Genomic DNA, 27,095 nt, shown 5'->3' on the forward strand with positions numbered 1-27,095 from the left:
GTGAAAATAACAGAGTGTTTAATTTCAACTCCTAATGATATATAGAATTTTTAGAGAAGTCTATGTGGAATGAACTTCCCTTTATACTGAGTGCCATTTCAGGTTTTGGTAAGAATTTAGGAAGTAGCTTTGAAAAGAATGAATTTTAATGTCAGAAAAAGACAGTAGAGGCATTTTGGAGGGAAAGAGGCTAATTTAAAAAATAATAATAATTCAATGCACTCTTTTTCCCCATAAGTACTCTCATTCTATGCGTAGGTCAGGAAGATCCCCTGGAGGAGGGCATGACAACCCATCCAGTGTTCTTGCCCAGAGAATCTCATGGACAGAGGAACCTGGTAGGCTACAGTCCATGGAGTCACAAAAACATCCCACAATACTGAGGGAATAACATTACATTTCTTTCAAATTTTGCTGCAGATTTCTCTGAATCAACTTTTATATTTTGTCCACAGGAACCAAGAAAACCAGAATGCTGAAGTCACTTTCATTCTCTTGGGCTTCTCAGAATATCCCGAACTCCAGATACCTCTTGTCCTGTTATTCTTAACCATCTACTCCGTCAGTGTGCTGGGGAACCTGGGCATGATCCTAACTATCTAGATAAATCCCAAATTCCACACCCCTGTGTACTACTTCCTCAGACATTTGTCCTTTGTTGATCTCTGTTACTCAACAGTAGTTACATCCAAGCTACTAGAAAACTTGATTGTGGAAGACAGAACCATCTCCTTCACAGGATGCATCATGCAGTTCTCCTTTGCCTGCATATTTGTGGTGACAGAGACGTTCCTGTTGGCAGTGATGGCATATGACTGATTTGTGGCCATTTGCAACCCTCTTCTCTACACAGCTGTCATGTTCCAGAAGCTTTGTTCCTTACTGGTGGGTGCATCATACTCTTGGGGGTACAGTCTGTTCCCTGACTCTTACCCACTTTTTATCCGAATTGTCCTTTAGAGGAAATAATATCATAAATAACTTTGTTTGTGAGCACGCAGCCATTGTTGCTGTTTCCTGCTCTGACCCCTACATTAGCCAGGAGATCATTTTAGTCTCTGCCATGTTTAATGAAATAAGCAGCCTGATAATTATTCTCACCTCCTATGTTTTCATTTTTATCACTGTCCTGAAGATGCCTTCAACTGGGGGGCTCCACAAAGCCTTCTCCACCTGTGCCTCCCACCTGACTGCCATTACCATCTTCCACGGGACCATCCTTTCCCTCTACTGTGTTCCTAACTCCAGGAGTTCATGGCTCATGGTCAAGGTGGCCTCTGTCTTTTACACAGTGGTCATCCCCATGCTGAACCCAGTGATCTACAGCCTCGGGAACAAAGATGTGAAACAGACTGCTAGGAAGCTGCTGCTAAGTCGCTTCAGTCGTGTCCAACTCTGTGAGACCCCATAGAAGGCAGCCCACCAGGCTCCGCCATCCCTGGGATTCTCCAGGCAGGAACACTGGAGTGGGTTGCCATTTCCTTCTCCAATGCATGAAAGTGAAAAGTGAAAGTGAAGTCGCTCAGTCCTGTCTGACTCTTAGCGACCCCATGGACTGCAGTCCACCAGGCTCCTCCATCCATGGGATTTTCCAGGCAAGAGTACTGGAGTGGGTTGCCATTGCCTTCTCCAGCTAGGAAGCGAGTCAATACCAAATTATTATGTCAATGAATGTAAAATGGCTTAGGTTTGCTTTTTCATTTACAAGAGCACTGTGGAGAACTGTCCAAGTTTTGTAGCATTTTTTAATAGCATTTCAAATTCCAATTTTTAGGAAGGAAAACAGTGCACACATTTAATGAAATTCCCTTGTTGATACATCATTCAACCACTTTAGTAAACTGTAGAGACTTAGCAATAAAATAATAAATAACACCTAATTAAAGCCTAGACTATTGAAGTCTCTAGATAAAGTATTTGTCATGTAAAGATTTCTGAGTAAAGACACATTACCATTTGGCTGTTCAGGTGAGTCTTCTTTTTTTCTTTTCTTTAAGTCATTATAAGTCAATCGAAGAGTGGATTTGAGTTGTCATGAAAGTTTATAGTTAACCATGAGGGAGTTACATGAGTTGAATCATAGTAACTAAGAGTTGTTCAACACTAAGACACTAAAGTTAAAAGACATTCCTGTGCTTAGTTGCTCAGTTATGTCTGACTCTTTACAATTCTATGGGCTTTAGCCTGCCAGGCTCCTGTGTCCATGGAAAGAATACTGGAGTGGGTAGCCATTCTCTTCTCCAGGGTATCTGCATGACCAGTAATCAAACGTATGTCTCCTGCATTGCAGGCAGATTCTTTACCATCTAAGGTACCAGGGAAGCCTAAATTTAAAGGATATATTTATTTAACACCACATAGAAAGAACTGGTACATTATAAGTGCAAAGAAGTCATGTCTCTGTCCCCACAGAATCCTGAATAAGATTTGGTAAAATTCTACTTGTTAATATAAAATTTATTTGTTTTTTGTACATAAATCATCAAAAATAAAATTAAGAAATGCACACTTCAGAAATAGTTCCAGCTAAATCTAAAACAGTATTTCACATCAGTCAAATTACATATAAAATAGCTATTGATGTACAATGATAACATAACAGAGAACTTCATTGGTAAGTAACATTAATGGTGGATTGAATGGGGGCCCTGCTAATATCAATTAGAGAATCTTGGTTAACCTGATTTAATTTTGCCCAACTAGCAAACTCATGGACTTCCCTGGTGGCTCAGATGATAAAGAATCCACTTGCAATGCAGGAAACTTTGGTTCTATCCCTGGGTGGGGAAGATCCCCTGGAGAAAGGGAGGGCAACCCACTCCAGTATCCTTGCCTGGAGAATCCCATGACAGAGGAGCCTGGCGGGCTTCAGTCCATGGAGTTACAAAGATTAAGACACGACTGAGCAACTAACACACTTCACAGTAAACTCACATCCAGTCTAAGGAGTGAATTCTATGTGCTGTGGTGCTTCCCAGGTGGCACTAGTGGTAAGAACCTGCCTACCAGTGCAGGAGATGTAGGAGACATGGGTTCAGTTCCTGGATTGGGAGGATCCTCTGGAGGAGGGCATGGCAACCCATTCCAGTATTCTTGCCTGGAGAATTCCATAGACAGTGAAGCCTGGTGGGCTAAAGTCCATAGGGTGGCAAGGAATCAAACACCACTGAAGCGACTTAGCACGCACCCACCTTGGTATCAGGTGTACCCAGACCCTCCTCCCTAAATAGAGTCTACTATCACATAAGATATATATTATCTGCCAGAAATTGGGGGAAAAGCCTAACACCTCTTTGTGAAAGACTATTTTTTTTCCCTGCTAAGCATTTTGTCTAATAGTAATTCTATGTTCATCCATGTGAGAGGAGCCACCAAACTTATTCTACAGTGTCTGTAGCATTTTAGATTCCCAGGCATAATATATAACTCTTCTGGTTGCTTCATATCCTTGCTAATCATTGCTATTATATACTTATATTATAGCAAATCCAGTGGATATAAATTGATGTCTCATCATGACATTGATTTGCATTTTCCTAATAACTAAATATGTTGAGAGTATTTTCACATGCTTATTGGACATTTGTAAATTTTGTGTTGTATCTGCTTTGACTTTTTGTCTTTATTGTTTCTTTTCTGTACCTTTTCTTTTCACTTTATTAATAATGTTTTTAATATACAAATATTTTAAATTTTGAGGAAGTACAATAGCAATTTATTTATTTATTTATTTATTTATTTATTTATTTATTGTCACTCATGTTTTGGTTTCCCTGTTTAAGAATCTACTGCCAAATTCAAGGGCATGAAATGTAAGGCCTGTGTTTTTCTTGTAAGAGTTTTATAGTTTATGCTCTTTCATTCAGGTCCTTGTTCACTTTCTGAGTTAACTGTTGTATATAATATGAGGCAAGTGTCCAATCCCGTAATTTTACTTGTGAATGCCCAATTGTCCTGGCATCATTTATTTGAAGGAGAATCTATTCTTTCTCCAGTGAATATTAAGAGAATCATAACCTCAGAAGCACCATGATGATGGTGCGGTACAAGTTGGGAGAAATCAGAGCCCATATAGGGCACAGCTGCCCAGTCAAAATGTATTTTGAATCTTCCACTAGTGAGAAATAAGCTTGTTGTTATTGTTGTTCAGTCACTAAGTCGTGTCTGAATCTTTGCCACCCCATGGACTGCAGCACGCCAGGCTTCCCTGCCCTGCACTGACTCCTGGAGTTTGCTCACACTCATGTCCATTGAGTCGGTGATGCCATCTGACCATCTCATCCTCTGCTGCCCTCTTCTCCACTAGCCTTCAATCATTCCCAGCATCAGGGTCTTTTCCAGTGAGTCAGCTCTTCATGTCAGGCGGCCAAAGCACTGGACCTTCAGCTTCAGCATCAGTCCTTCCAATGAATATTCAGGGCTGATTTCCTTCCGGACTGACTGGTTGGATCTTGCTGTCCGAAGGACTCTCAGGAGTCTTCCCCAGCACCACAATTTGAAAGAACAATTCTTCAGCACTTTGTCTTCTTTATGGTCCAGCTCTCACATCCATACCTGACTACTGGAAACACCATGGTTTTGACTATATGGACTTTTGTTGGCAAAGTGATGTTTCTGGTTTTGAATGTGCTGCCTAGTTTTGTCATAACTTTCCTTCCACAGAGCAAGTGCATTTTAATTTCATGGGTGCAGTCACCATAAAGCAATGATTTTGGAGCCTAAGAAAGTAAAATCTTTCACTGCTTGCACTTCAGCTCCTTCTATCAAGTTATTATTTTTAACCTGTGTCCTTAAAGCCAAGTTGGGTAGTTACCAAAATTAGTGAAAATATCATCCTTTTCATAAACAGATGTTTTTAGAAAACATATCATCCAAAATTTCTTTTTAGATTCAGTAATAAATATAAACATCTGAGAACATTCTATATTTGAAAAGCCAATGGAATCTGTTTTCTATCAATAGAATCAATAGTGTAAATATAAAATAAAGTTTATAGTACAAATTTTGTAAAGTATAAATGGTAAATATTGTAAAGTATAAACAGTATAATTATAATTTAGCAGCCATATGTTTAGAAACATAAGAATATATATATATATACCTTCATAAGAAAATTTTAAAAATTAAATATGGATTAATAAAAGATAAATCTATTCGTGTATAATTTCCCCTTGTGGATTTATGTATTTTATATCCACATAGATTTTTTTAATGGTGTTTTTTTATTTTTTAAGATTAAATGAGTAAAGTTGATAATACAAATGCCCTAAGGCTTTAGGGAAATAATATACAATCAATACACCACCTGGGACAGAGTTCAGAGTTAAAATGTAATTAGTTGAATTGCAGTCATCAAGGCAGTACCTCAGTTATATTCTCTAGTTTTCACATGCCTAAGGTCATGATGGCATATATTTGTGATAAAGTTTGGTGCCAGGATTTACTTTTCAGGCTTGATCTTATCTTTGGTATCTCTGAGTTTTCTCAACAGGTTGGAAAATCATAAAGTATGAAATAATTAATGAAAAATACTGGGCACTTTTACTACCCTTTTCAGGTGTGTTTCTGTTAAGTCCTAAGCAGCAACATTGCTGGAGTTCATTAATCTTAGCAAAGAGTTCTTCACTAAATGACTCATTCAAGTTCTTCTGTATTTGGGTGAGTTGATTCATGTCTCTTTTGTTTTACTTAAAAAAGAAAATACAAAGATCCAGTAATCTTTGTAGGAGACGGACACATGTGTAGAACAAGGTGTGCACAAAGAACCACGTTTTGGCTGACAAGGTTTATGGAGTTATATTCCAATTCTTTTTTTTTTCTTTATATCAAAATGAATCCGCCACAGGTATACATGTCCTCTTTCTTTCAAATAATTTGTATCCTAGTTTTCTCACTGGGTATCAACCATAAAGTCAGAAATGGAGAATTCTTCTTTTGGCAAAAGAAGGCCCACAAAGTGGGCCTTGTCTTCAAGATTTTCCTGTAATTTTCTAGAAATAAAGTGACAGTAACAGCCATATTTATAAATAATAGGGATATCAGATAAGATCAGATCAGTCGCTCAGTCGTGTCCGACTCTTTGCGACCCCACGAATCTCAGCACGCCAGGCCTCCCTGTCCATCACCAACTCCCGGAGTTCACCCAGACTCACGTCCATCAAGTCAGTGATGCCATCCAGCCATCTCATCCTCTGTCGTCCCCTTCTCCTCCTGCTCCCAATCCCTCCCAGCATCAGAGTCTTTTCCAATGAGTCAACTCTTCGCATGAGGTGGCCAAAGGACTGGAGTTTCAGCTTTAGCATCATTCCTTCCAAAGAAATCCCAGGGCCGATCTCCTTCAGAATGGACTGGTTGGATCTCCTTGCAGTCCAAGGGACTCTCAAGAGTCTTCTCCAACACCACAGTTCAAAAGCATCAATTCTTCGGTGCTCATAACCTACAGTAATTGAGTGATAAATATGCAAGTTTGTCTGTATACAGAGGGGATGAAACAATGAGTCATGTCTATAAAAGAAGGTGGCAAAATAAAGCAAACATCATAAGAAAGAATAAAATGGGGAAATAAATTATAAAGAAATAGGCATGTACTATATAACAGAGGTTGATAAATCCACCTTCACTAAGAAGGATGTATTAAGTGATAATGAGGTTGAACTTATAGATCCAAGCAGTTTTTGGAAAAGTCATACTGAATAATGTTAATGTTATACATTTGCTATTAACATTTATTTAGAATCTTAAAGTCACTGTTATATTAAACAATCATGGAAAATTATTCTCATAATCTTGCACAGAGCATTTTAAATTGAAGGAATGTGGCTGGAATAATAGTCATAATCAATCTTTGCAGTGCTGAGACCTTACAAAGTATTGTTACAGAGGGTCTGTTGTGGACATGGTCCTTGGGAGGTATCTTTCTTACAAGTTCATCAGGTGGGAATCAGAGAAAGCTATAGTGTGGTGAGAAAACCTAGAGGAAAATAAGGAAAGGTGCATCTTAAACCAAGTGTTCTAATGAAATTCTACAGTGTTTCCATTGTGTGGCTTCCAGAAGAAGGGATTTCTGCATTGTCTTCCCCAATGTGTCCACCAGTTGATAGATGTCCATGCTTGTTTTCACAAACATATCAGGTGTTTGAAATCATAACAATTATTCATAATTCTGATATATAAAAAGGTAAATATCTGTTCTACCATGTCTTACAGCATTTGAATTCATTATTGAAGTATCTAGTTCTAATCTAGTGATTTAAAATTTATGTTACTATTCTTATCTTACTATAGAGGAAAAGTTACTGATTATTGTGATCAGTAATAATCAAGAAATATTCTGCTGTCCCATTTGAAATAGGTGTTTTCCAGCCACTTTTCTTTGGAAGAACTAAAAACTTAATTCAAAATGGCAGAGTATATATTGGATCCATTCTGAAGCCTATAAGCTTTCTCCAGTACTTTCACAGTTCTTATTTTTGTCACCCAAACTCCAAAATCTGCTACAATGGAAAAAAATGAGTTTTCTGTTCAATATTGTTTCAACTATTATCACAAGAAGCATAGCTCATATTTTGTTTTGAAACTTCTGATGAATAATACAATTGGCTATGAAGAATACATTTAAACATTTTCAAAATTAATTCAAGATAAGTGAAAAAGTTTAGTATGTCTTATAGCATAGCTCCAGAATGGGTTGAGAATTTGGAATAACTAGGAATAAGAAAGGAATTGAAAGGAGATACAACAACCAAGAAAATATTATATTAACTGTTTTGCAGAGATGTTACCATTATACAAATTAGCATATAAGTTAATTGTCTCATAGCTCAGGAGGTGAGGCAGGTAAGAAACTGTGGAACCTAAAGACATGTTTTTCTCCAATACATGTAATTGGATTGTATATATTAGGTGTTTTCACACAGCTCAGAGTCACGCAAAGACAATGTCTCCTGAAAACAGCTGATAATAATGAGTTTTATTATTTGAAATAAAGCAAGACCTAATCTGTTTTAGTTCTTTGTTTCTGAAGATCATACACAATGAAAATTATTATTGGCTGTATAATTGACATACAAGTGAACATTAGCATAGAAACACTGTAAACAGAGACCCAGTGAGCTTCGCAACACATTTTCTATTCTCTCCCTATTTCAAAGTTTAGTTTTTACTCTTCTGGATCAACACTGATACTTTGTCCACAGGAACCAAGCAAACCAGAGTGCTAAGGTCACTTTCATTCTCTTGGGCTTCTCAGAATATCCTCAGCTCCAGCTGCCCCAGTTCCTGGTCTTCCTGACCATCTACACAGTCACTCTGCTGGGGAACCTAGGCATGATCCTGATCATGAAGTCCAGTTCCAGGCTCCACACGCCCAGGTACTTCTTTCTCAGCCACTTATCCTTCGTTGATTCCTGTTACTCGACAGTAGTTACACCCAAGCTACTAGAAAACTTGGTTGTGGAAGACAGAACCATCTCCTTCACAGGATGCCTCATACAATTCTTTGTCTGCATATTTGTGGTGACAGAGACATTCCTGTTGGCAGTGACGGCATATGACCGATTCGTGGCCATTTGTAACCCTCTTCTCTATGCTGTTGTGATGTCCCAGAAGCTTTGTTCCTTGTGGTTGTCTGCATTATACTCTTGGAGTATAGCCTGTTCCTTAACATACACATATGTTTTATCAAGGTTATCCTTTTGTGGGACTAAGTTCATAAATAACTTTGTCTGTGAGCACGCAGCCATTGTTGCTGTTTCCTGCTCTGACACTGCATTAACCAGGAGATCATTTTAGTCTCTGCCACATTCAATGAAGTAAGCAGCCTGATGATTATTTGCACCTCCTAAGTTTTCATTTTTATCACTGTCTTAAGGACGCTTCCGACTGGGGGGCGCCACAAATTCTTCTCCACCTGTGCCTCTCACCTGACCACCATTACCATCTTCCACAGGACCATCCTTTTCCTCTGCTGCTGCTGCTAAGTCGCTTCAGTGGTGTCCGACTCTATGCGACCCCATAGACTGGACTATGCAGCCCACCAGGCTCCGCCGTCCCTGGGATTCTCCAGGCAAGAACACTGGAGTGAGTTGCCATTTCCTTCTCCAATACATGAAAGTGAAAAGTGAAAGTGAAGTCGCTCAGTCCTGTCTGACTCTTAGCGACCCCATGGACTGCAGCCCACCAGGCTCCTCCGTCCTTGAGATTTTCCAGGCAAGAGTACTGGAGTGGGGTGCCATTGCCTTCTCCATCCTTTTCCTCTATTGTGTTCCTAACTCCAGAAGTTCATCGCTCATGGTCAAGGTGGCCTCTGTCTTTTACACAGTGGTCATCCCCATGCTGAACCCAGTGATCTACAGCCTCAGGAACAAAGATGTGAAAAAGTCAGTGAAGAAATTAATCAACATTAAATTGTTCTGTGATAGGCCTGAGGCGGCGGCGGAGGCGGCGGCGGCAGCAGCACCGGCCGAGCGAGGGGCGGCGCGGGGGCGCGAACCGAGCGGCGGCGCCCGGGCCGCCGGGGATGGGTTTTTAAGAAAAAATAAATAAATAAATAAATTGTTCTGTGATAAAATGCAAAGCTAGAAAGATTTTTGAGAGTAAGAGTTTCTCAATAGCAAATAGAATCATGAACCTATTTTAACCTTGCAATTGACAGGCCAATTTCTGTTCACTCTTTTATTTTATTAAAGTAACTTTAAAATTACAAATAAAAATAGAAATAAAAGACTACTTCAACTAAAAGTTTGATACAAACATTGAATTGTAATTTTTTGTGTGTATAATATCTGACCTTGTATTTGTCCTGGTTAAATTTCAGTTTAATTCAAGTCATGTGAACTGCAGGACTTTTAAAAGGATCTGAAGAGTTAATGCCTACAGTAAGGAAGTTTACGTCTTAATGTAAAAGTAGTACATTGAGAGCTGCTCAGCGTAAAACTCCAAGTATCTTAAGACTTTATTAATTCCATAAGAAACACTTTGGCTTTGGAAGATTCCCAGGCAAAGACAAATTTGAAATATATCTAACTTAAATAGTTCATAATACTGTATAGTTTAAATATAATTGCTAATATAACCAGATATAAATTATTCTCTATGTGGTAGTGCAAGAAAATGATACAAATGTTGGAGATATAGTGTATACCTATCACTTAAGTTTTTCCATGTACATCATTGTGGTTGTACATTTTAAAATGTATTTATCTATCTCTTTTACTAGAAATTTTACTTAGGTAATTTTTGATTCAATTTAAGTTACAGTATCTTTAAACCAGTTCTCCCATGATAGTATAACAACCAACAAATTAATTATGACTTAGTGTACAGATTTCAGTAAAGCATTGGCTATTTATTCATGAAAAAAGAAACATTTATGAACTCCAGTAGGTTGCAACAGCAGCTATTTTTGAAATAGTGACTTTACTGAGGCAGCTCTGCTGATATGAGGCAGGTCACTTGAGCTTCAGGGCTGAGCTAATGGACCAACTAATCTTCACTCTACAGACCTGTATGTAAATCATCCTCCTTGGACCATTCTTACGTTGGAAGCAATGAAGTCCCTGTTTGGGTCTCATCTATGTTTGGGTCAAAGTAAATAAAAAAAAAAAAAAAAGGTTAAACTCAAAGGCAAGGTTTGAAAATTTTTGCTTCTTGTAGAGCTGTTATGTTTTAGGTCAGGGGTATAGGGTGACATGAAGAAGTTGGCTCTGTATTTGTGCATGTGTGATGCGTGCCTTCTCAGTCAGGTCCGACATTGTGATGCCATAGACTGTAACCCCTCACGCTCCTCTGTTCATGGAATTTTCCAGGCAAGAATACTGGAGTGGGTCACCATTTCCTCCTCTAGGGGAACTTCCCAATACAGGAATTTAATCCAGGCCTCTCAGGATTGAACGAGAGTCTCTGGCATCTCCTTTTTGGCAGGCAGATTCTTTACCACTAGCGCCACCTGGAGAGCCCTGGCTCAATATTCACCAAAGATTAATTAAAACATTTACCTCATCAAAGATATTCTTTCTTGATAATTCCAGGTAATTCTATAGCAAATAGCAGAGAATCCATGACTATGACTGGTTTTACCAAAGGTTTTAATAATTGATGGGTCATTGGATTGCTTTAAGGAAATGACTGAGATTAAACATAAATAAGTCTTGCCTTTCCTATTTGTGTCTTACTAACGGGCTTCCCTAGCTTCCCTGGTGGCTCAGACTGTTAAGTGTCTGACCGCAATGCGGGAGACGTGGGTTCGATCCCTGGGTCAGGAAGATCCCCTGGAGAAGAAAATGGCAACCCACTCCAGTATTCTTGCCTGGAGAATCCCATGGACGGAGGAGCCTGGTGGGCTACAGTCCATGGGGTCGCAAAGAGTCGGACACGACTGAGCAACTTCACTCACTTCACTCAACGGGCTTCCCTGGTGGCTCAGACGGTAAAGTGTCTGACTCCACTGCGGGAGCCCCGGGTTCAATCCCTGAGTCGGGAATATCCCCTGCAGGAAGAAATGGCAACCCACTCCAGTACTCTTGCCTGGAGAATTCTATGGACAGAGGAGCCTGGTGGGCTACAGTCCATGGGTCGCAAAGAGTCGGACACGACTGAGCGACTTCACTTCAATCATGATTAAGGTTTATAAGCAGAAAGTAGGGAGGGGCTATGTGTTGTAGTTATAATTCAACAAATTAAATATTACCTTTCCTTCCATGATTTAGAGCTTTCTATGAAAATTAAATATTTACCATAATGCTTTACACTAAATCATATGTCTTTTATTGTTTAGGAATATGCAGCAAAATTCCCGACCCTCTTTACGCATGGCAATAGAGATAGGAATTTAACTTTTGTTTGTCATCCAAGGGTCATAACCAAATGTTCCTATCCAGTACAGGGAGCCCAGTCTGGTGGTCTCTGATTACTGGGAGGAATGGAATGAGGAGAGGGGAGGGAGCCTAGGAAGGGAGGGGATGCATGTATAATCATGGCTGATTAGCATTGTTGTATGGCAGAAACCAACACAGCATTGCAAAAATTAAAAAAAAAAATCAGAAACAAAAATAGTGTGCTGTGTATCTGTGTGTAGTTTAATAAAGATCTGTTACTAACACAAAAATGATTTAGAAAATTTGAGAATGCATCATGTAATGTCTGACATATTCAGTAATGTTTTAAGATAACAATTAAAATACACTGTTTTAAATAGCAAATTTGAAGTTACGTAACTTGTAATTTGGTTCTCATTAGATTTTTATATTAAGTAGAAAAGAAAACAAAAGAGAAAAGGATCAAATAGTTGCAAAATCCTTTTAGTATAGATTATTTTTGCTTGGTAAATGCTCTTGAATAGGCAGTTTATTTATAAAAATGCAATGCAAACTCTTTTCCAAAAATTCTTAGGTTGCACTTTCAATCTAAAAGTAAACATTTTAACTACGAAGCTCAATGCATTGATATGTTAGATAACATAGGTTAGTTCACTAATGGTTATATTAAGTAACATTTATGGACTACTGTTTCTATAGATGGATTTATATGCTACTTATCTTTAAAACTTTTGGAGGTAGCAAGTATAAATATAACTTTTCTTCCTTGAAAGACTATGACTAAACGGTTGCTGAGGATACATACAATACTGCTAAGAATTGTACAGTTCAATGTTCACTTCTTTCTGGAGCAATAATTACAAAACCTGGATCTGGTGCATGATGTATACATGCCAATATTAATATGTTGACTAACTAAAGAAGGCAACAGCCGATATACTGATTGATATTGGGCACGTATCTTACTATATTATTCTATTACAAGACATTTTCCTTACATAACTAAAGTCAAAGTGTGTTAGTTGCTCAGTCATGTCCAACAGTTTGTGAGCCCATAGACTGTAACCTGGGCTTCCTTTGGTGGCCTGGTGGCAAAGAATCTCCCTGCTACACAGAGGACACAGGAGACCTGGGTTCGATCCCTGGGTGGAGAAGATCCCCTGGAGGAGGACATGGCAACCCATTCCAGTCTTCTTGCCTGGAGAATCCTATGGACAAAGGAGCCTGGTGGGCTACGGTCCACAGGTATGCAGCGTCATACACAACTGAAGTGACTGAGCATGCATGCATGGACTGTAGCCTGCCAGGCTCCTCTGTCCACGGGATTCTCCAGGCAAGTACACTGGAGTGGGTAGCCATTCTCTTCTCCAGGTGACCTTTCCCCATCCAGGGGTCAAACCCACATCTCCTGCATTTAAGGTAAATTCTTTACCTTCTGAGCCACCAGGGAAGCCCTTACATAAGGGAAATTCAGAATCAAAAAATGTAAAAAGTTTAAAAATATAAAATCTACTAGATTTATTAAGATTATTAAAAGATCTTTTGATTCACATTTATGAAAAGATAGTTTCATAATCTGTGACACCTATCTGCATTCTTGCATATTCTACTAACATAGCATCTCCAATCCTAAACATGGTACTCCTCCAATGTGATCATTACTGTGCAATATCTTGATTCATTTTTTTTCTTTTCATTTTTTAAATCAATTCTTCAATTCTTTAAAAGAAGTATTTTCCTATTATAATGTTCTAGTGAGGTTTATGTTTTCCCAAAGAAATTCAAGCAAGAAGTGGTAATTTGGGGGAAGACTTTCAAAGATGAGTATTTGGACAACATCTTTAGCCTTAAACATAGACCAAGCATCATGTGAATAGAAAATTGGATTCCAATAATCAATGGTCTGTAGTAGTAATATGGTTTATAAATTATCCTTTGTGGATGACTGTAACAGAGTGTTCACCGAAACAAATGTCTTGAAAAATTGGGTGTCAAGTGGGCCTTAGAAAGCGTCACTACAAACAAAGCTAGTGGAAATGATGGAATTCCAGTTGAGCTATTCCAAATCCTGAAAGATGATGCTGTGAAAGTGCTGCACTCAATATGCCAGCAAATTTGGAAAACTCAGCAGTGGCCACAGGACTGGAAAAGGTCAGTTTTCATTCCAATCCCAAAGAAAGGCAATGCCAAAGAATGCTCAAACTACCGCACAATTGCACTCATCTCACATGCTAGTAAAGTAATGCTCAAAATTCCCCAAGCCAGGCTTCAGCAATACGTGAACTGTGAACTTCCTGATGTTCAAGCTGGTTTTAGAAAGGGCGGAGGAACCAGAGATCAAATTGCTAACATCCGCTGGATCATGGAAAAAAGCAAGAGAATTCCAGAAAAACATCTATTTCTGCTTTATTGACTATGCCAAAGCCTTTGACTGCATGGATCACAATAAACTGTGGACAATCCTGAAAGAGATGGGAATACCAGACCACCTGACCTGCCTCTTGAGAAATCTGTTTGCAGGTCAGGAAGCAACAATTAGAACTGAACATGGAACAACAGACTTGTTCCAAATAGGAAAAGGAGTACGTCAAGGCTGTATACTGTCACCCTGCTTATTTAACTTCTATGCAGAGTACATCATGAGAAACTCTGGACTGGAAGAAACACAAGCTGGAATCAAGATTGCCAGGAGAAATATCAGTAACCTCAGATATGCAGATGACACCACCCTTATGGCAGAAAGTGAAGAGGAACTCAAAAGCCTCTTGATGAAAGTGAAAGTGGAGAGTGAAAAAGTTGGCTTAAAGCTCAACATTAAGAAAACGAAGATCATGGCATCCGGTCCCATCACTTCATGGGAAATAGATAGAGAAACAGTGGAAACAGTGTCAGACTTTATTTGGGGGGCTCCAAAATCACTGCAGATGGTGACTGCATCCATGAAATTAAAAGATTCTTACTCCTTGGAAGGAAAGTTATGACCAACCTAGATAGCATATTGAAAAGCAGAGACATTACTTTGCCAACAAAGGTCTGTCTAGTCAAGGCTATGGTTTTTCCTGTGGTCATGTATGGATGTGAGAGTTGGACTGTGAAGAAGGCTGAGCACCAAAGAATTGATGCTTTTGAGCTGTGGTATTGGAGAAGACTCTTGAGAGTCCGTTGGACTGCAAGGAGATCCAACCAGTCCATTCTGAAGGAGATCAGCCCTGGGATTTCTTTGGAGGGAATGATGCTGAAGCTGAAACTCTAGTACTTTGGCCACCTCATGAGAAGAGTTGACTCATTGGAAAAGATTCTGATGCTGGGAGGGATTGGGAGCAGGAGGAGAAGGGGACGACAGAGCATGAGATGGCTGGATGGCATCACTGACTCGATGGACGTGAGTCTGGGTGAACTCCGGGAGTTGATGATGGACAGGGAGGCCTGGCATGCTGCAATTCATGGGGTCGCAAAGAGTCGAACATGACTGAGCAACTGAACTGAACTGAACTGATGAAGAATACTGTCATGAAAGTTGTGGTGATCACAGGAAATGGGAGAAAATGAGATATGGGTTCTTTTGATTGTCCTGGGGAGCTTGCAGAAGGAAGTGACAAAATTCTGGGCATCAACACTTTGGCAAATATTACTTTGAAAGAAGTTGAAATATCTTACAGTAGCCCTAAAAGAATCTTCATTTTTATTAAGCCACTAGGAAAGTTCCCTAAATTTCTCAGTGGGAAAACTGTGTGTCAGGGACTATATAGTCCTCAACATCATAAAATAATTTTCTTTATCACATGATCTGTGGCATTCTTCAATATTGTTGGCATTCCAGTCTATTTTGATATTTTCCCCAGTTGCTTGTTGGTGTCTGTTAAGATACAGTCTGATTTTGTATCAGACAAATGAAACACTTCTCCCTTTGAAAAACTTTTTTCAACAATCTGTCTTTAATAAATTAACAACTTATTTTAATATCTCTCTGGCTTAGACTCTTGAACCTCAACATTTCTCCTGACAAATATTGTCCTGTAGTTTAACTTGTCTTTCTTCTGATTTTTATTTTGTTTTTCTTTCTCACTGTACTTGTTGTAGTTGTTTAAAAAATAACAAATTCTGTAAATAAAACTATTTAGTCATTTATTCTTTAAATGAGTATTTGGCACTTACCACTTTCACAAATCTTTAAATCTGAAATAATTGTTTTTTTAACAAAAAAGATGCCATATCACAAATAATTAAGACATCCATTTTTTAAAATGTATTTACATAACACAATCCCAACCTCTCTGTGGGAGCATGCACAATCAGGGCTTCTCTACCTAGAAGCACTGTCAAAGCTTATGAAATTAAGTCTTCAAGCTTTAACTAAACTACATATTGGAGGATAAAAACACTGTTTCGATCCCTGGTCTGGGAAGATCCCACATGTCACGTGGCAACTAAGCCTGTGTATCATGACTACCGAGCCTGTGTTCTGGAGCCATGAGCCAAAAATAAATAAATAAATTTTTTTTTAAAAGAAACAAGTTAATATCATATACACAGTTCTTGCTTTAACTAAAACTAGCATGCAATTCTGAACAAAATTTGGAAGAAAGGAATTTAGAATTACAAAGTAATACTCTATAGAATTAATAAACTTGTTGCACTAATTATCTTTGGTCTACATGGACTTCAACTATTTTTATCATTTATATTTGATTTACTGATAAAAGCATACTAAGAAATCTGTAAAATAGCAAAAAAGTAAAATACCAAAAACCTTCTATTTCAAGTGATTCTCTTTTAAAATGCTCCTTTGATTGGATTTATAAGTATATTTGTTGATTCCATCCCTGACAAAGCTTCAGTTGAAATATCAGGCCAACTGCATTGATGTGGTGACAACAGATGCTCAAACAAGTAAGCAGATATTTTCTTTATTTCTTAGCCCTATATTAAAAATAGCTTACACTTATAAATGGGAACCTCAATTAGCTGCTGAGTTATAGGTTGCCCATTTGGCTAAATCTTCCCAAATTAGCTGCACCAGAATTGTCAATCCCTTTGAATAATTTGTGTAATCTTTGTTTTCCAACACCCCTACATATGTGTATATCATTTCCGACACAGGAAACTGTGTGTGTGTGTGTGTGTGTGTGTGTGTGTTCAGTTGTGTCTGACTTTTTGAGACCCCCTAGACTGTAGCCCTCCAGGCTCCTCTGTCCATTGAATTGTCCAGGCAAGAATACTGGAGTGGTTGCAATTTCTTCCTCCAAATAAACTATGTAGTATCATCTTATTGGGTCAATATTTTATATGGCCTTTTTTTTTCTTTCTTGATATGTGACATAAAGGAGTAGGTGCAGCGATCACATGGATGAATTAAAAATATTAGTGCTATGACCTCTGTGACTGTAGTACAGAAATATAGCTGGATCTCTGGGAAACAGTAGAAACAGTGTCAGATTTATTTTGGGGGGCTCCAAAATCACTGCAGATGGTGACTGCAGCCATGAAATTAAAAGACACTTACTCCTGGTAAGGAAAGTTATGGCCAACCTAGATAGCATATTGAAAAGCAGAGACATTACTTTGCCAACAAAGGTCCGTCTAGTCAAGGCTATGGTTTTTCCAGTGGTCATGTATGGATGTGAGAGTTGGACTGTGAAGAAAGCCGAAGAAGTGATGCTTTTGAACTGTGGTGTTGGAGAAGACTCTTGAGAGTCCCTTGGATTGCAAGGAGATCCAACCAGCCCATTCTAAAGGAGATCAGCCCTGGGATTTCTTTGGAAGGAATGATGCTAAAGCTGAAACTCCAGTACTTTGGCCAACTAATGCGAAGAGTTGACTCACTGGAAAAGACTCTGATGCTGGGAGGGATTGGGGGTAGGAGGAGAAGGGGACAACAGAGGATGAGATGGCTGCATGGCACCACCGACTCGATGGACATGAGTTTGAGTGAACTCTGGGAATTGGTGATGGACAGTGTTGGGGTTTTTCTCCCCGGGACTTGGAAGCGACGAACCTGAAAGAAGGACACTTGGACAGTCTCTTGCAAGGACTGACAAGTTTATTTCTGCAGTCAAGCTTTTTTATAGAAGCAGGAACAAAGAGCTCAAAGTATGCGGCCAGCAGAGCGCATACGGAGTTAACACATTATCAGTAGAAACATTTCAAGGACAGCGCGCTCTGAATCACTCATGGGCTTCTCCCACAACCCGCTCTCACAAGTAACATCCCTATTTATTATTAACTCTTGGCGCCGAGCATAACCAAAGGCAGGAGATGTCTTTCTATCCGTAGTGCAAAGCCGCGTACTTCTGGCCCTTTCGCCATTTTCCCAAGGACTTTCTCCTTTTACGGCTATTTTGCACTACGCTTCCCAACATATCCTCCTTTTGTTTTTAAATTAAGCACGGCAGCGGCTAGTTGGACTCCATTGTGGGAGGCACGGAGTCTTGAGTAGAGACTTCTGTATCCTATAATCAAGGACAAAAAGAGCAGGGTGATTAATACATATATGAAAATATTGCTTCCTGAAAGCCAAGCTCTAGGGTCTAGAGACAATAGGGTTTTGGTTAAAGTATCATAGAATTGAGTACTATACAATTCCCTAGGTACCCTAACTTGAAAATTAGCAACTTGTTGTTTCAACAAATTGATGTCTAAACTTGAGTTACTTGTGAGATCCTGCAAATGCGCCTTAATCTTATTCCAGGGATATTAAGTGCTATTATAGGGCATGTTAGTCAGACAAAAAGAAGTAAAATTCCAGTGACAGCGTATACGTGTTCAGAAAGCCAGTTGCTGCATTTGATCTCCTAAGCAGATAACTGCAGTTTGTAACTCATTAGTGTTTGTAATTGCTGATCTATTTGAGCTTGTCGAGTCCATAGATCATGAGAGTCTTTGTGCCAAGCAGTGATAAAATCATGCTTTCTATAGAATTATGTAAAGCCATACCAGACAAAGTTCCTACAGTCACAATGGAGATAAGGCTTAAGATGCCTGCAATAATCCACCCAAGGATGTGCTTAGATCGCCTAAACCCAGTTTTCAACAGTACAGAAAGAAATACAGAATCAGTCCAAGGCTCAGTTAAGTTTACGGGAAGCCATAACTCGGATCTTTGTTTAACTAGCACAATGCTAGCATTGTGATATGAAATGGTGTGATTAAGGCAGGTATACAATGCACATGCAGTACAATTGACAATCTTGGCTGATAAGTCAATATCAAAATGCCCTACAATAAACAAGTACGGAAGGTGAACACATGGTTGAATATAGCCAGTATTATTATATAGGAAGGTGTAATTAGAAGGACGAAACACACCCATAGTCCCATAAACACTAGCGAAGTGCTCTAAGGCTGCTGGAATTTTCCAAATGTGCCATTGTTCTGGCCCCACAATGGGGACGACAATCCTGGGTCGTGAGGGTGATAAGCCCCCATTATACCAATTCAGCAATATGTCCTTATCAGTCCAGAAACTTGTCTTGGATTTATGAAAGCCTCCAATGCTTGATCTATTAAACCAGGAGCAATTATGATGTTCCTCCTGCTCTTCAGAACAGTTTACAAACAAACCATGAGGTCCCCAGTCAACAAATATAAATGTATGATTGGTATGATTTTGCTGAATTATAGAAACTTTCCCAAATTGGCCTCGACAGTCAGACCAATGTAACGGTTGTATCTCCTGTGTTCTTCTCCAAGATACAGTATGACATGTAGGTTCCTCTGGTTGAAAAAGCGAGTTTGAATAGTTGGCTATCTGGCCTGGATAATGTCGCTCGGAACCATTAAGTAAGAAAGATGCCACGGCAAACATTCCCAGACGTGAAGCAGTCCCATTGTTGGCAGAGTATGCCCACCACTGTGGGAAGATAGTCATGCAAAGGGGATGAGAACCGAAACAGATAGGCAAGGTTTTGAATCCCAAGGAAACATTGATTGGCTTTCCCTCATCTTCTTCATGGATTGGTCGCTTTGTGGACCAGAGACTTGGAAAATGCATGCTGTCGTTAGTAAAGATCATAGGGGCTTTATCTACCTAATCCACTATGGAGAGAAGTGGTGGGTTGGGTATGTATGCCCAATAAACACACTCTGCACTTACCCCAGAGGAACAGGAAAGAACAGCTAACATTGCCAGAAACAGCTTATCTGGAGTCATAGGAGTTCCAGCACTCTTCAATGTCTGCTCAGCCTGACGAGTCATGTTTTTTCACTTGAACCCATGTCGAGTAAGGATTTAGACGATGGTGTTTCCTCATTGGCTCCTCCAGGGCCATTGACGAGACCCTTTGTGTCAACTTCGTCCCTTCCCGAGTGAGTCCGGTTTTGGGGTCCTTCTCGGTAGTGGACATGGCAAAGGGGAACCCTGATTTCCTCTCCATCTGCAATGACAAGACCATAACCCTTGCCTAGGAGTCGTAAGATTCCTGGCAGCCACTGATTAAATTGTTTATACCATATTGGTGTATTGATTTCTAATTTGCTGTTTTTGTCTTCTGCAAAATGTCTATCTGCACGAGTGTCAGAATTATTTTTTGTTAAATTTAAAAAATTCAGGGAATAAAGAGTTAAAGATAATAGTAATTGAGGGTTCATAGGATAAGAAGTGTATCTCCTCTTCCATATTCCCCCTTTCTGTTTTAGTAAATGAGTTTTTAGGATGCGGTGGGCTCTTTCGATAATGGCTTGCCCCTGAGGATTATAGGGTATTCCTGTAATGTGTGTGACGTTCCATTCTGATAAAAATGAACGAAACGAATGTGAGGCGAATGCAGGTCCATTGTCTGTTTTCAAGACAGAAGGAATCCCCATAACGGGGAAGGTGAGTAAGAGTGCAGAAATGGTGTGTTTGTTGGATTCTGAAGAGACAGGTACTGCCCAGATAAAGCCTGAAAATGTATCAAGTGAGACAAAAAGCAAAGAAAACTTCTTAAGGAGTAGTGAGTGAAATCAGATTGCTAAAGGGAATTAGGTTGTTGCCCCTGGGGATTAACTCCTGAAATCGTAGTTCGTAAGTGCAGAGGGGCACAGACATCACAGGTTTTAATAATATGTCATGTTTCAGTGAGAGGAATATGGTATTTAGAGTGCAATCTGTTAGCATTTGTATGAAGAATAGCATGTTCGTCATTGGCAGATGTAAAAATGGGAGCTATGAGCCTGTCAACAGCATCATTTCCTGCGACCAGAGGGCCAGGTAAACCTGAATGAGCATGTATATGTGCAATAAAGAAAGGTTCCGTACGTGAGCGAATTAAAGCTTGAGTCTGTGAAAAGAGAGTATATAATTCTTCATCTAGGTTGTATAAAAAGGTGGTAACAAAATCAGGAAAAAGGGAAGCAAGGTATTTGGAATCAGTATATACATTGAAGGATAATGGTTGAAGTGACAAAAAAGCATATAAAGCATACAATTCAACTCTTTGTACTGAAGAATAGGTAGTGGGTAATTTCTCTTTGATATCAGGGCCGACAATCCCTGCTATGCCATTCTTGTTGCCATCAATGAAATAGGTGGGTGCATTGGTAATAGGCTGGGATGCAATGATATTAGTTACAATGAATTTAGGACATTGTAGAAAGTCCCACAATTTTCTTTTCAGCAGATGAAATGAGATAACATTCTGAAAATCGCTTAATTCCATTTGCATGGTCAGGTTATACTGTAAGGCAATTTGCAATTCCTTTTTTGTCAAGGGAACGTGTATTGCATATGGATCAAATCCAGTCAAAGTTTGTACATGGCTTCTTCCTGACACAATTAAGTGCCCTATTTTCTCAATATATGATACAATTTTTTTAGACTGTTTAGTGTGTAAATATACCCATTCTATTGGGCTATGCTGAGCTATAATTGCCATGGGCGAATGTTCAGCAGGGAATATATATAAAGAAACTGGTTGATCATAATCTAGCCGAGTTGAAAAAGATTGTTGAATGCGTTTCTCCACTAAGGCCAGTTCTTCTTTGGCCTCTTTTGTTAGCTGCCTAGGGCTATTAGGGTCGGGGGATCCCTCTAAAATTTTAAATAGATTTTGTAAGGCATAGGTGGGGATGCCAACAGATGGCCGCAGCCAATTAATATCTCCTAGCAATTTTTTAAAATCATTCAGTGTGCGTAGAGATTGCACAGAAATTTGAGTTTTTTGAGGTTTGATTTTAGATTCTTCCATAACATGTCCTAAATAATTAAAGGGTGCTTTCCACTGAATTTTATCTGGCGCAATAAGCAGGCCATGATTTTGAAGAGTAATAGTAACTTCCTTATATAACTGTTGTAAACAGAGTTCAGATTCCATAGAGAGAAGTATATCATCCATATAATGAATTATAAATACAGTAGGATACTTGTCTCTAATGGGTTGTAATAAAACAGATATGAGATATTGGCAAATGGTAGGGGAGTTCATCATTCCCTGAGGTAGCACCTTCCATCAGAATCTTTTAACAGGAGCCATGTGATTTATAGAAGGAACTGAAAAGGCAAAACGTTTTCTATCTTTAGGGTGCAAAGGTATAGTAAAAAAGCAGTCTTGTAAGTCAATAATAACTACAGACCATCCTTTTGGTACCATAGAAGGGGAGGGCAATCCGGGTTGTAAGGGCCCCATAGGTGACATGGTATTATTAACATTTCTTAAATCTATCAACATTCGCCATTTTCCCTGACTTCTTTTTTATTACAAAACAGGGGAATTCCACAGGGAAAATGAAGGTTCTATATGAGCTTTTTGTAATTGGTTCATTAATTAATTGCATAAGAGTTGCCAATTTTTCTTTAGTTAGGGGCCACTGAGGTGTCCATACTGGGGTATCAGATTCCCAATCGAGGGGCAGCGGTGTTAACTCAATGGCCCCAGTAAAAGGTTCATTTAAAGAAATTGTGGCTTTTGTTTGTTCAAGAAAATCCGTCCCCATAAATTGATAGGGATATCAGTAATATAGGGTTTAAGATAAGCTACAATTTGATCAGGGCCATACACTTGTAAATAGGATGCACTGAAAAAAGTTTGTGTGGCATCAGCTTCACCCACTCCTAATAGGCTAGAAGGAGCCACAACCTTACCCCAATTGAGGGACCACTCTGCAGCTCTAATGACTGAAATGTCAGCTCCAATATCTAACATGCCTGTGAAATTCTTTCCCCGTATGCATAAAGTAAGCATGGGTTTCTGATGTTCCTTTAATAAGGTGGATAGTGCAGCAGTAGGGTTGGTACTGCCAAAGCCTCCCTGCCGAACTTTATCAGATGCCTTCATTGGTTTAACATATGGCAAAAGTAATAATTGTGCAAAATGTTCCCCTTTTTGTAAGTATGCATTTCCCATTTTCACAACATTTACCATAACATGTATTTCCCCTTCATAATCTTCGTCCACAACACCGGTCAATACCACTAAACCTCTCATTGTGCAGTTATTACGTCCCAAAATCAGTCCCACTGTCCCGGGTGGAATCGGGCCATAATATCCAGTGGGAATTTTGTGAGGGTTGTATAATTCTATTAGTTCCATATCATAAGGACTAGGTGTATCAATGCAAGCACTCTTAGATGTAGCTGCTTGTAGCGTCATAACGCTAGGTCCTCCTTTTGTAGCGGGGCTAGAGGATGGCCCCTTTATCAGTTTCCCTGTTGTTTTTGCTGTGCACCGGGGTTCAAAGTGTTTCCATCCTTATCAAATTTAGAATGACATTCATTCAGCCAATGAAACCCCCTTTATATCTTGGACATACTCCTGGGGGTCTCTTCCTATTAGAAGTAGTATTATTTTTTCTGGCCTGTGTTGGCAGGTGACATTGTTTTTTCATATGGCCGGGCTTCCCACAGTTAAAACATTTGGTATTAGCAGCCTTTTGTACATTAAAGGTTTCCAATGCTGCCAATTTTGCTCTATGGGACATAGACCCGATGTCCCTACATGCTTTCAAATATTCCATAAGAGAGCCAGTCTCTCGAATTGGTCTGAGCACAGATTGACTCATTAGCATTTTCAAAAGCAAGTTGTTTTAAAATAATGTTTTGTAAAGTCACATCCTTAATAGATTTTTCAATTGCATCCTTTAATTTTCCTATAAATTGAGAATATTCCTCCTCATGTCCTTCAATAATCTTAACAAATGAACCATCAGAGTTAGCGCTATCAACCTTTGCCCATGCCCTGCAGGCAGTTTCTTTAATGAAATGTAACATCTCAAGGGTAACATTAGCTAATTGCACCATTACATCAGCCATAGTCCCTGTTCCAGTCAGTATATCATAGGTTAAATTGGCAGGGTTACCACGAGATTGCTGGTCAATCATCAGCTGTTGGGCCTCATCACCAACCAACATTTGCCACTGCAGTAATTGTTGAGGATTTAAAACCATCTTTGCCACTTGAAAAAAATCATATGGCATCCATGGTCAGCCCATCCTCTGAGAAATTCTATACAGTAAGGAGAAGTAGGTCCATACAGAGTACATGCTTTCTTAAAGCTAGACAACATGCTAAAATCTATACCGTCCCAAGAATTTTGACCCTGGACGGGTTGATCAAATTGTATTGGGAAAGTGAAAGCACAAGCAGGCATCTCCCACAGAGGAGTGAAGCGGTTAGTATGAGCAAGGTTAGCAACTGCAGTTACAGATGGAGCAGGAAAAGCCTCAGATTTGGGCTGTCCACTGAACGAAATGACTTCCGCCTTAAGCGTTTTCGGTTTTGGCACATCCTTAATAGATACATCCTCAAGTTGTTTTTCCAGGTGTTGTGTTTGATTGAGCATGACATTCTTGCATTTCAAAGCACCTTGCATGTCTTGTTCATCAAGCTCATATTCATGCATTGTGTCCTTCAATTTGTTCTATGACAGCCCGTATGAGTGACCAGGTAACCCACCACTGAGGCGGAATGCAAACTCCCTGCCGATATGCTCGCAAAACATTATTCTTAACCCTTTTCCATACATCAAGATCAAGAGTCCCCTCCTCCAGGAACCATGGATTATGTTCCACTAGTATATGATAGCATATACTGATCATATGCTATCAGTTCAACTGATCTCTTGAAACATTAACACCGTTTTGTTTCAAAAAATGATGCATTATAGAAATGAAAGGAATTTTACTGCTATGTTGTCCCATCCTGCTTACCTCTTTCTGCAGGGGCTCGTCGCTTTGTTCAGCCTTTCTCTCAAGTCCCTGTTCCTGGCGCCACTTGTTGGGGTTTTTCTCCCCGGGACTTGGAAGCGACGAACCTGAAAGAAGGACACTTGGACAGTCTCTTGCAAGGACTGACAAGTTTATTTCTGCAGTCAAGCTTTTTTATAGAAGCAGGAACAAAGAGCTCAAAGTATGCGGCCAGCAGAGCGCATACGGAGTTAACACATTATCAGTAGAAACATTTCAAGGACAGCGCGCTCTGAATCACTCATGGGCTTCTCCCACAACCCGCTCTCACAAGTAACATCCCTATTTATTATTAACTCTTGGCGCCGAGCATAACCAAAGGCAGGAGATGTCTTTCTATCCGTAGTGCAAAGCCGCGTACTTCTGGCCCTTCGCCATTTTCCCAAGGACTTTCTCCTTTTACGGCTATTTTGCACTACGCTTCCCAACAGACAGGGAGGCCTGGCATGCTGCAATTCATGGGGTCACAAAGAGTCGGACATGACTGAGCGACTGAACTGAACTGATCAGCAGTATCATCAATCAGTCAGTCAGTTCAGTTGCTCAGTCATGTCTGCCTCTTTGTGACCCCATGGGCTGCAGAATGCCAGACTTCTCTGTCCATCACCAACTTCCGGAGCTTACTCAAACTCATGTCCACCTAGTCAGTGATGCCATTCAACCACCTCATCCTCTGTCGGCCCCTTCTCCTCCTGCCTTCAATCTTTCCCTACTTCAGGCTCTTTTCCAATGAGTCAGTTCTTTGCATCAGTTAGCCAAAATATTGGAGCTCCAGCTTCAGCATCAGTCCTTCCAATGAATATTCAGGACTGATTTCCTTTAGGATGGACTGGTTGGATCTCCTTGCTGTCCAAGCTAGGATCATGACACCTAATCAATATCCACTCTAACAACCCATAGCTGATGGTACTCATACTCAGGGCATGAATAATAAGCCTAACTGGCTAAATGCAAAAATATGTATAGTATAATGTTGTGTGTTTTGTGCAGTGTAACGTTAAGTGTGTTTCCATATCAATATATGTAGAGATATGTAAGACTAAAAAGCACATTGTATCAGCCATAATTTGGGTTAGGTTCATTGGAAAATATACTAATGTAATTTTTCATGATTTTAAGAAGTATAGCCTCTGTATGGTCTTCCTAGGTGGCACTAGTGGTAAATAACCCTCCTGCCATTGCAGGAGACATAAAGAGACAGGGGTTCAATTCCTGAGTCAGGAACATCCCTGGAGGAGAGCATGGCAACCTGCTCCAGTATTCTTGCCTGGCGAATCCCATGGACATAGGAACTTGGTGGGCTACAGTCCATGGGGTCACAAAGAGTCCAACACAACTGAAGCGACTTAGCATGCACAAACACAGCCTCCGTATGGAGGTGAATTATTTTTAAAAGCATCAGCAATAGGTCAATGACAAAAGAAATCATACTGTAAACTACAGAAGAGGAATTTTCCTTTAGTTATTCTGTCTATAGCTCATGACAATAAACTCTGTAAGAATTCTTCAAGGTTTGAGTCCCTAGGGTTAAGTAGTTAGATATAAAGCAAATTAAAACACCATCATGAAGTATAATTTCTAAGTCTGCCTATTGCTCAAAGACATGTTCGTTCTACAATTTCTTGACTGTTGCAAAAATAACAGATTATATTTCTTGCTATAATTATTAACTATATTTTGCAAGAATCATCAACTTTCTGATTAAAGGACTGGAAACACTTAAACAAAAATTTCAATTTTGATACAAAATGTGTATGCAGCATATTAGTGTTAGCAAGGAATCCATCATAGCAATACTCCAAAGATATCTGGCATTTGGTGAGTTGATTTAACCTAGGATCATCCTTTCACTCTGATCTGAGGGATATGGAATCCAGAAGATTTTTGGCAGAGGAGACCTATATGAACTGAAAACAGCAATATACAGGCTAAATTCTACTTTTATTAGTCCCAGGACCATCGTGCATGTGCAGTTATATGTTTAACCCCAGAGAAATTTACTATTATATTTTTCTTTATGTGTTAAAAATCTTTAATCTTTCCCAGGCCAATTCTGCTGTTATCATATGACTGCCATAACCCAATCAATGATTTGTTTAGTTTTTTTTCTTTTTTTAATTTCTTTC

At 39.4% G+C, this 27,095-nt stretch overlaps 1 protein-coding gene and 2 pseudogenes across 1 annotated transcript; 2 read left to right on the forward strand and 1 right to left on the reverse strand.

The window, feature by feature from the left end:
- OR5D91P (olfactory receptor family 5 subfamily D member 91, pseudogene) lies at positions 451-1,411 on the forward strand (annotated as a pseudogene).
- OR5D48P (olfactory receptor family 5 subfamily D member 48, pseudogene) lies at positions 8,170-8,978 on the forward strand (annotated as a pseudogene).
- On the reverse strand, positions 17,836-25,359 carry LOC112443452 (endogenous retrovirus group K member 18 Env polyprotein-like). The gene is made up of 2 exons (XM_024983200.2): positions 24,934-25,359; positions 17,836-20,185 (listed from the first exon to the last, which is right to left on the reverse strand). The coding sequence occupies exon 2, from the start codon at positions 19,822-19,824 to the stop codon at positions 18,655-18,657; it is 1,170 nt and encodes a 389-aa protein (XP_024838968.1). The 5' UTR covers positions 19,825-20,185; positions 24,934-25,359; the 3' UTR covers positions 17,836-18,654.
- Between the last annotated feature and the right edge of the window lie 1,736 nt (positions 25,360-27,095).

Source organism: Bos taurus, chromosome 22 (genome assembly GCF_002263795.3).
Source record: "Bos taurus isolate L1 Dominette 01449 registration number 42190680 breed Hereford chromosome 22, ARS-UCD2.0, whole genome shotgun sequence".
Classification (NCBI taxonomy): domain Eukaryota; kingdom Metazoa; phylum Chordata; class Mammalia; order Artiodactyla; family Bovidae; genus Bos; species Bos taurus.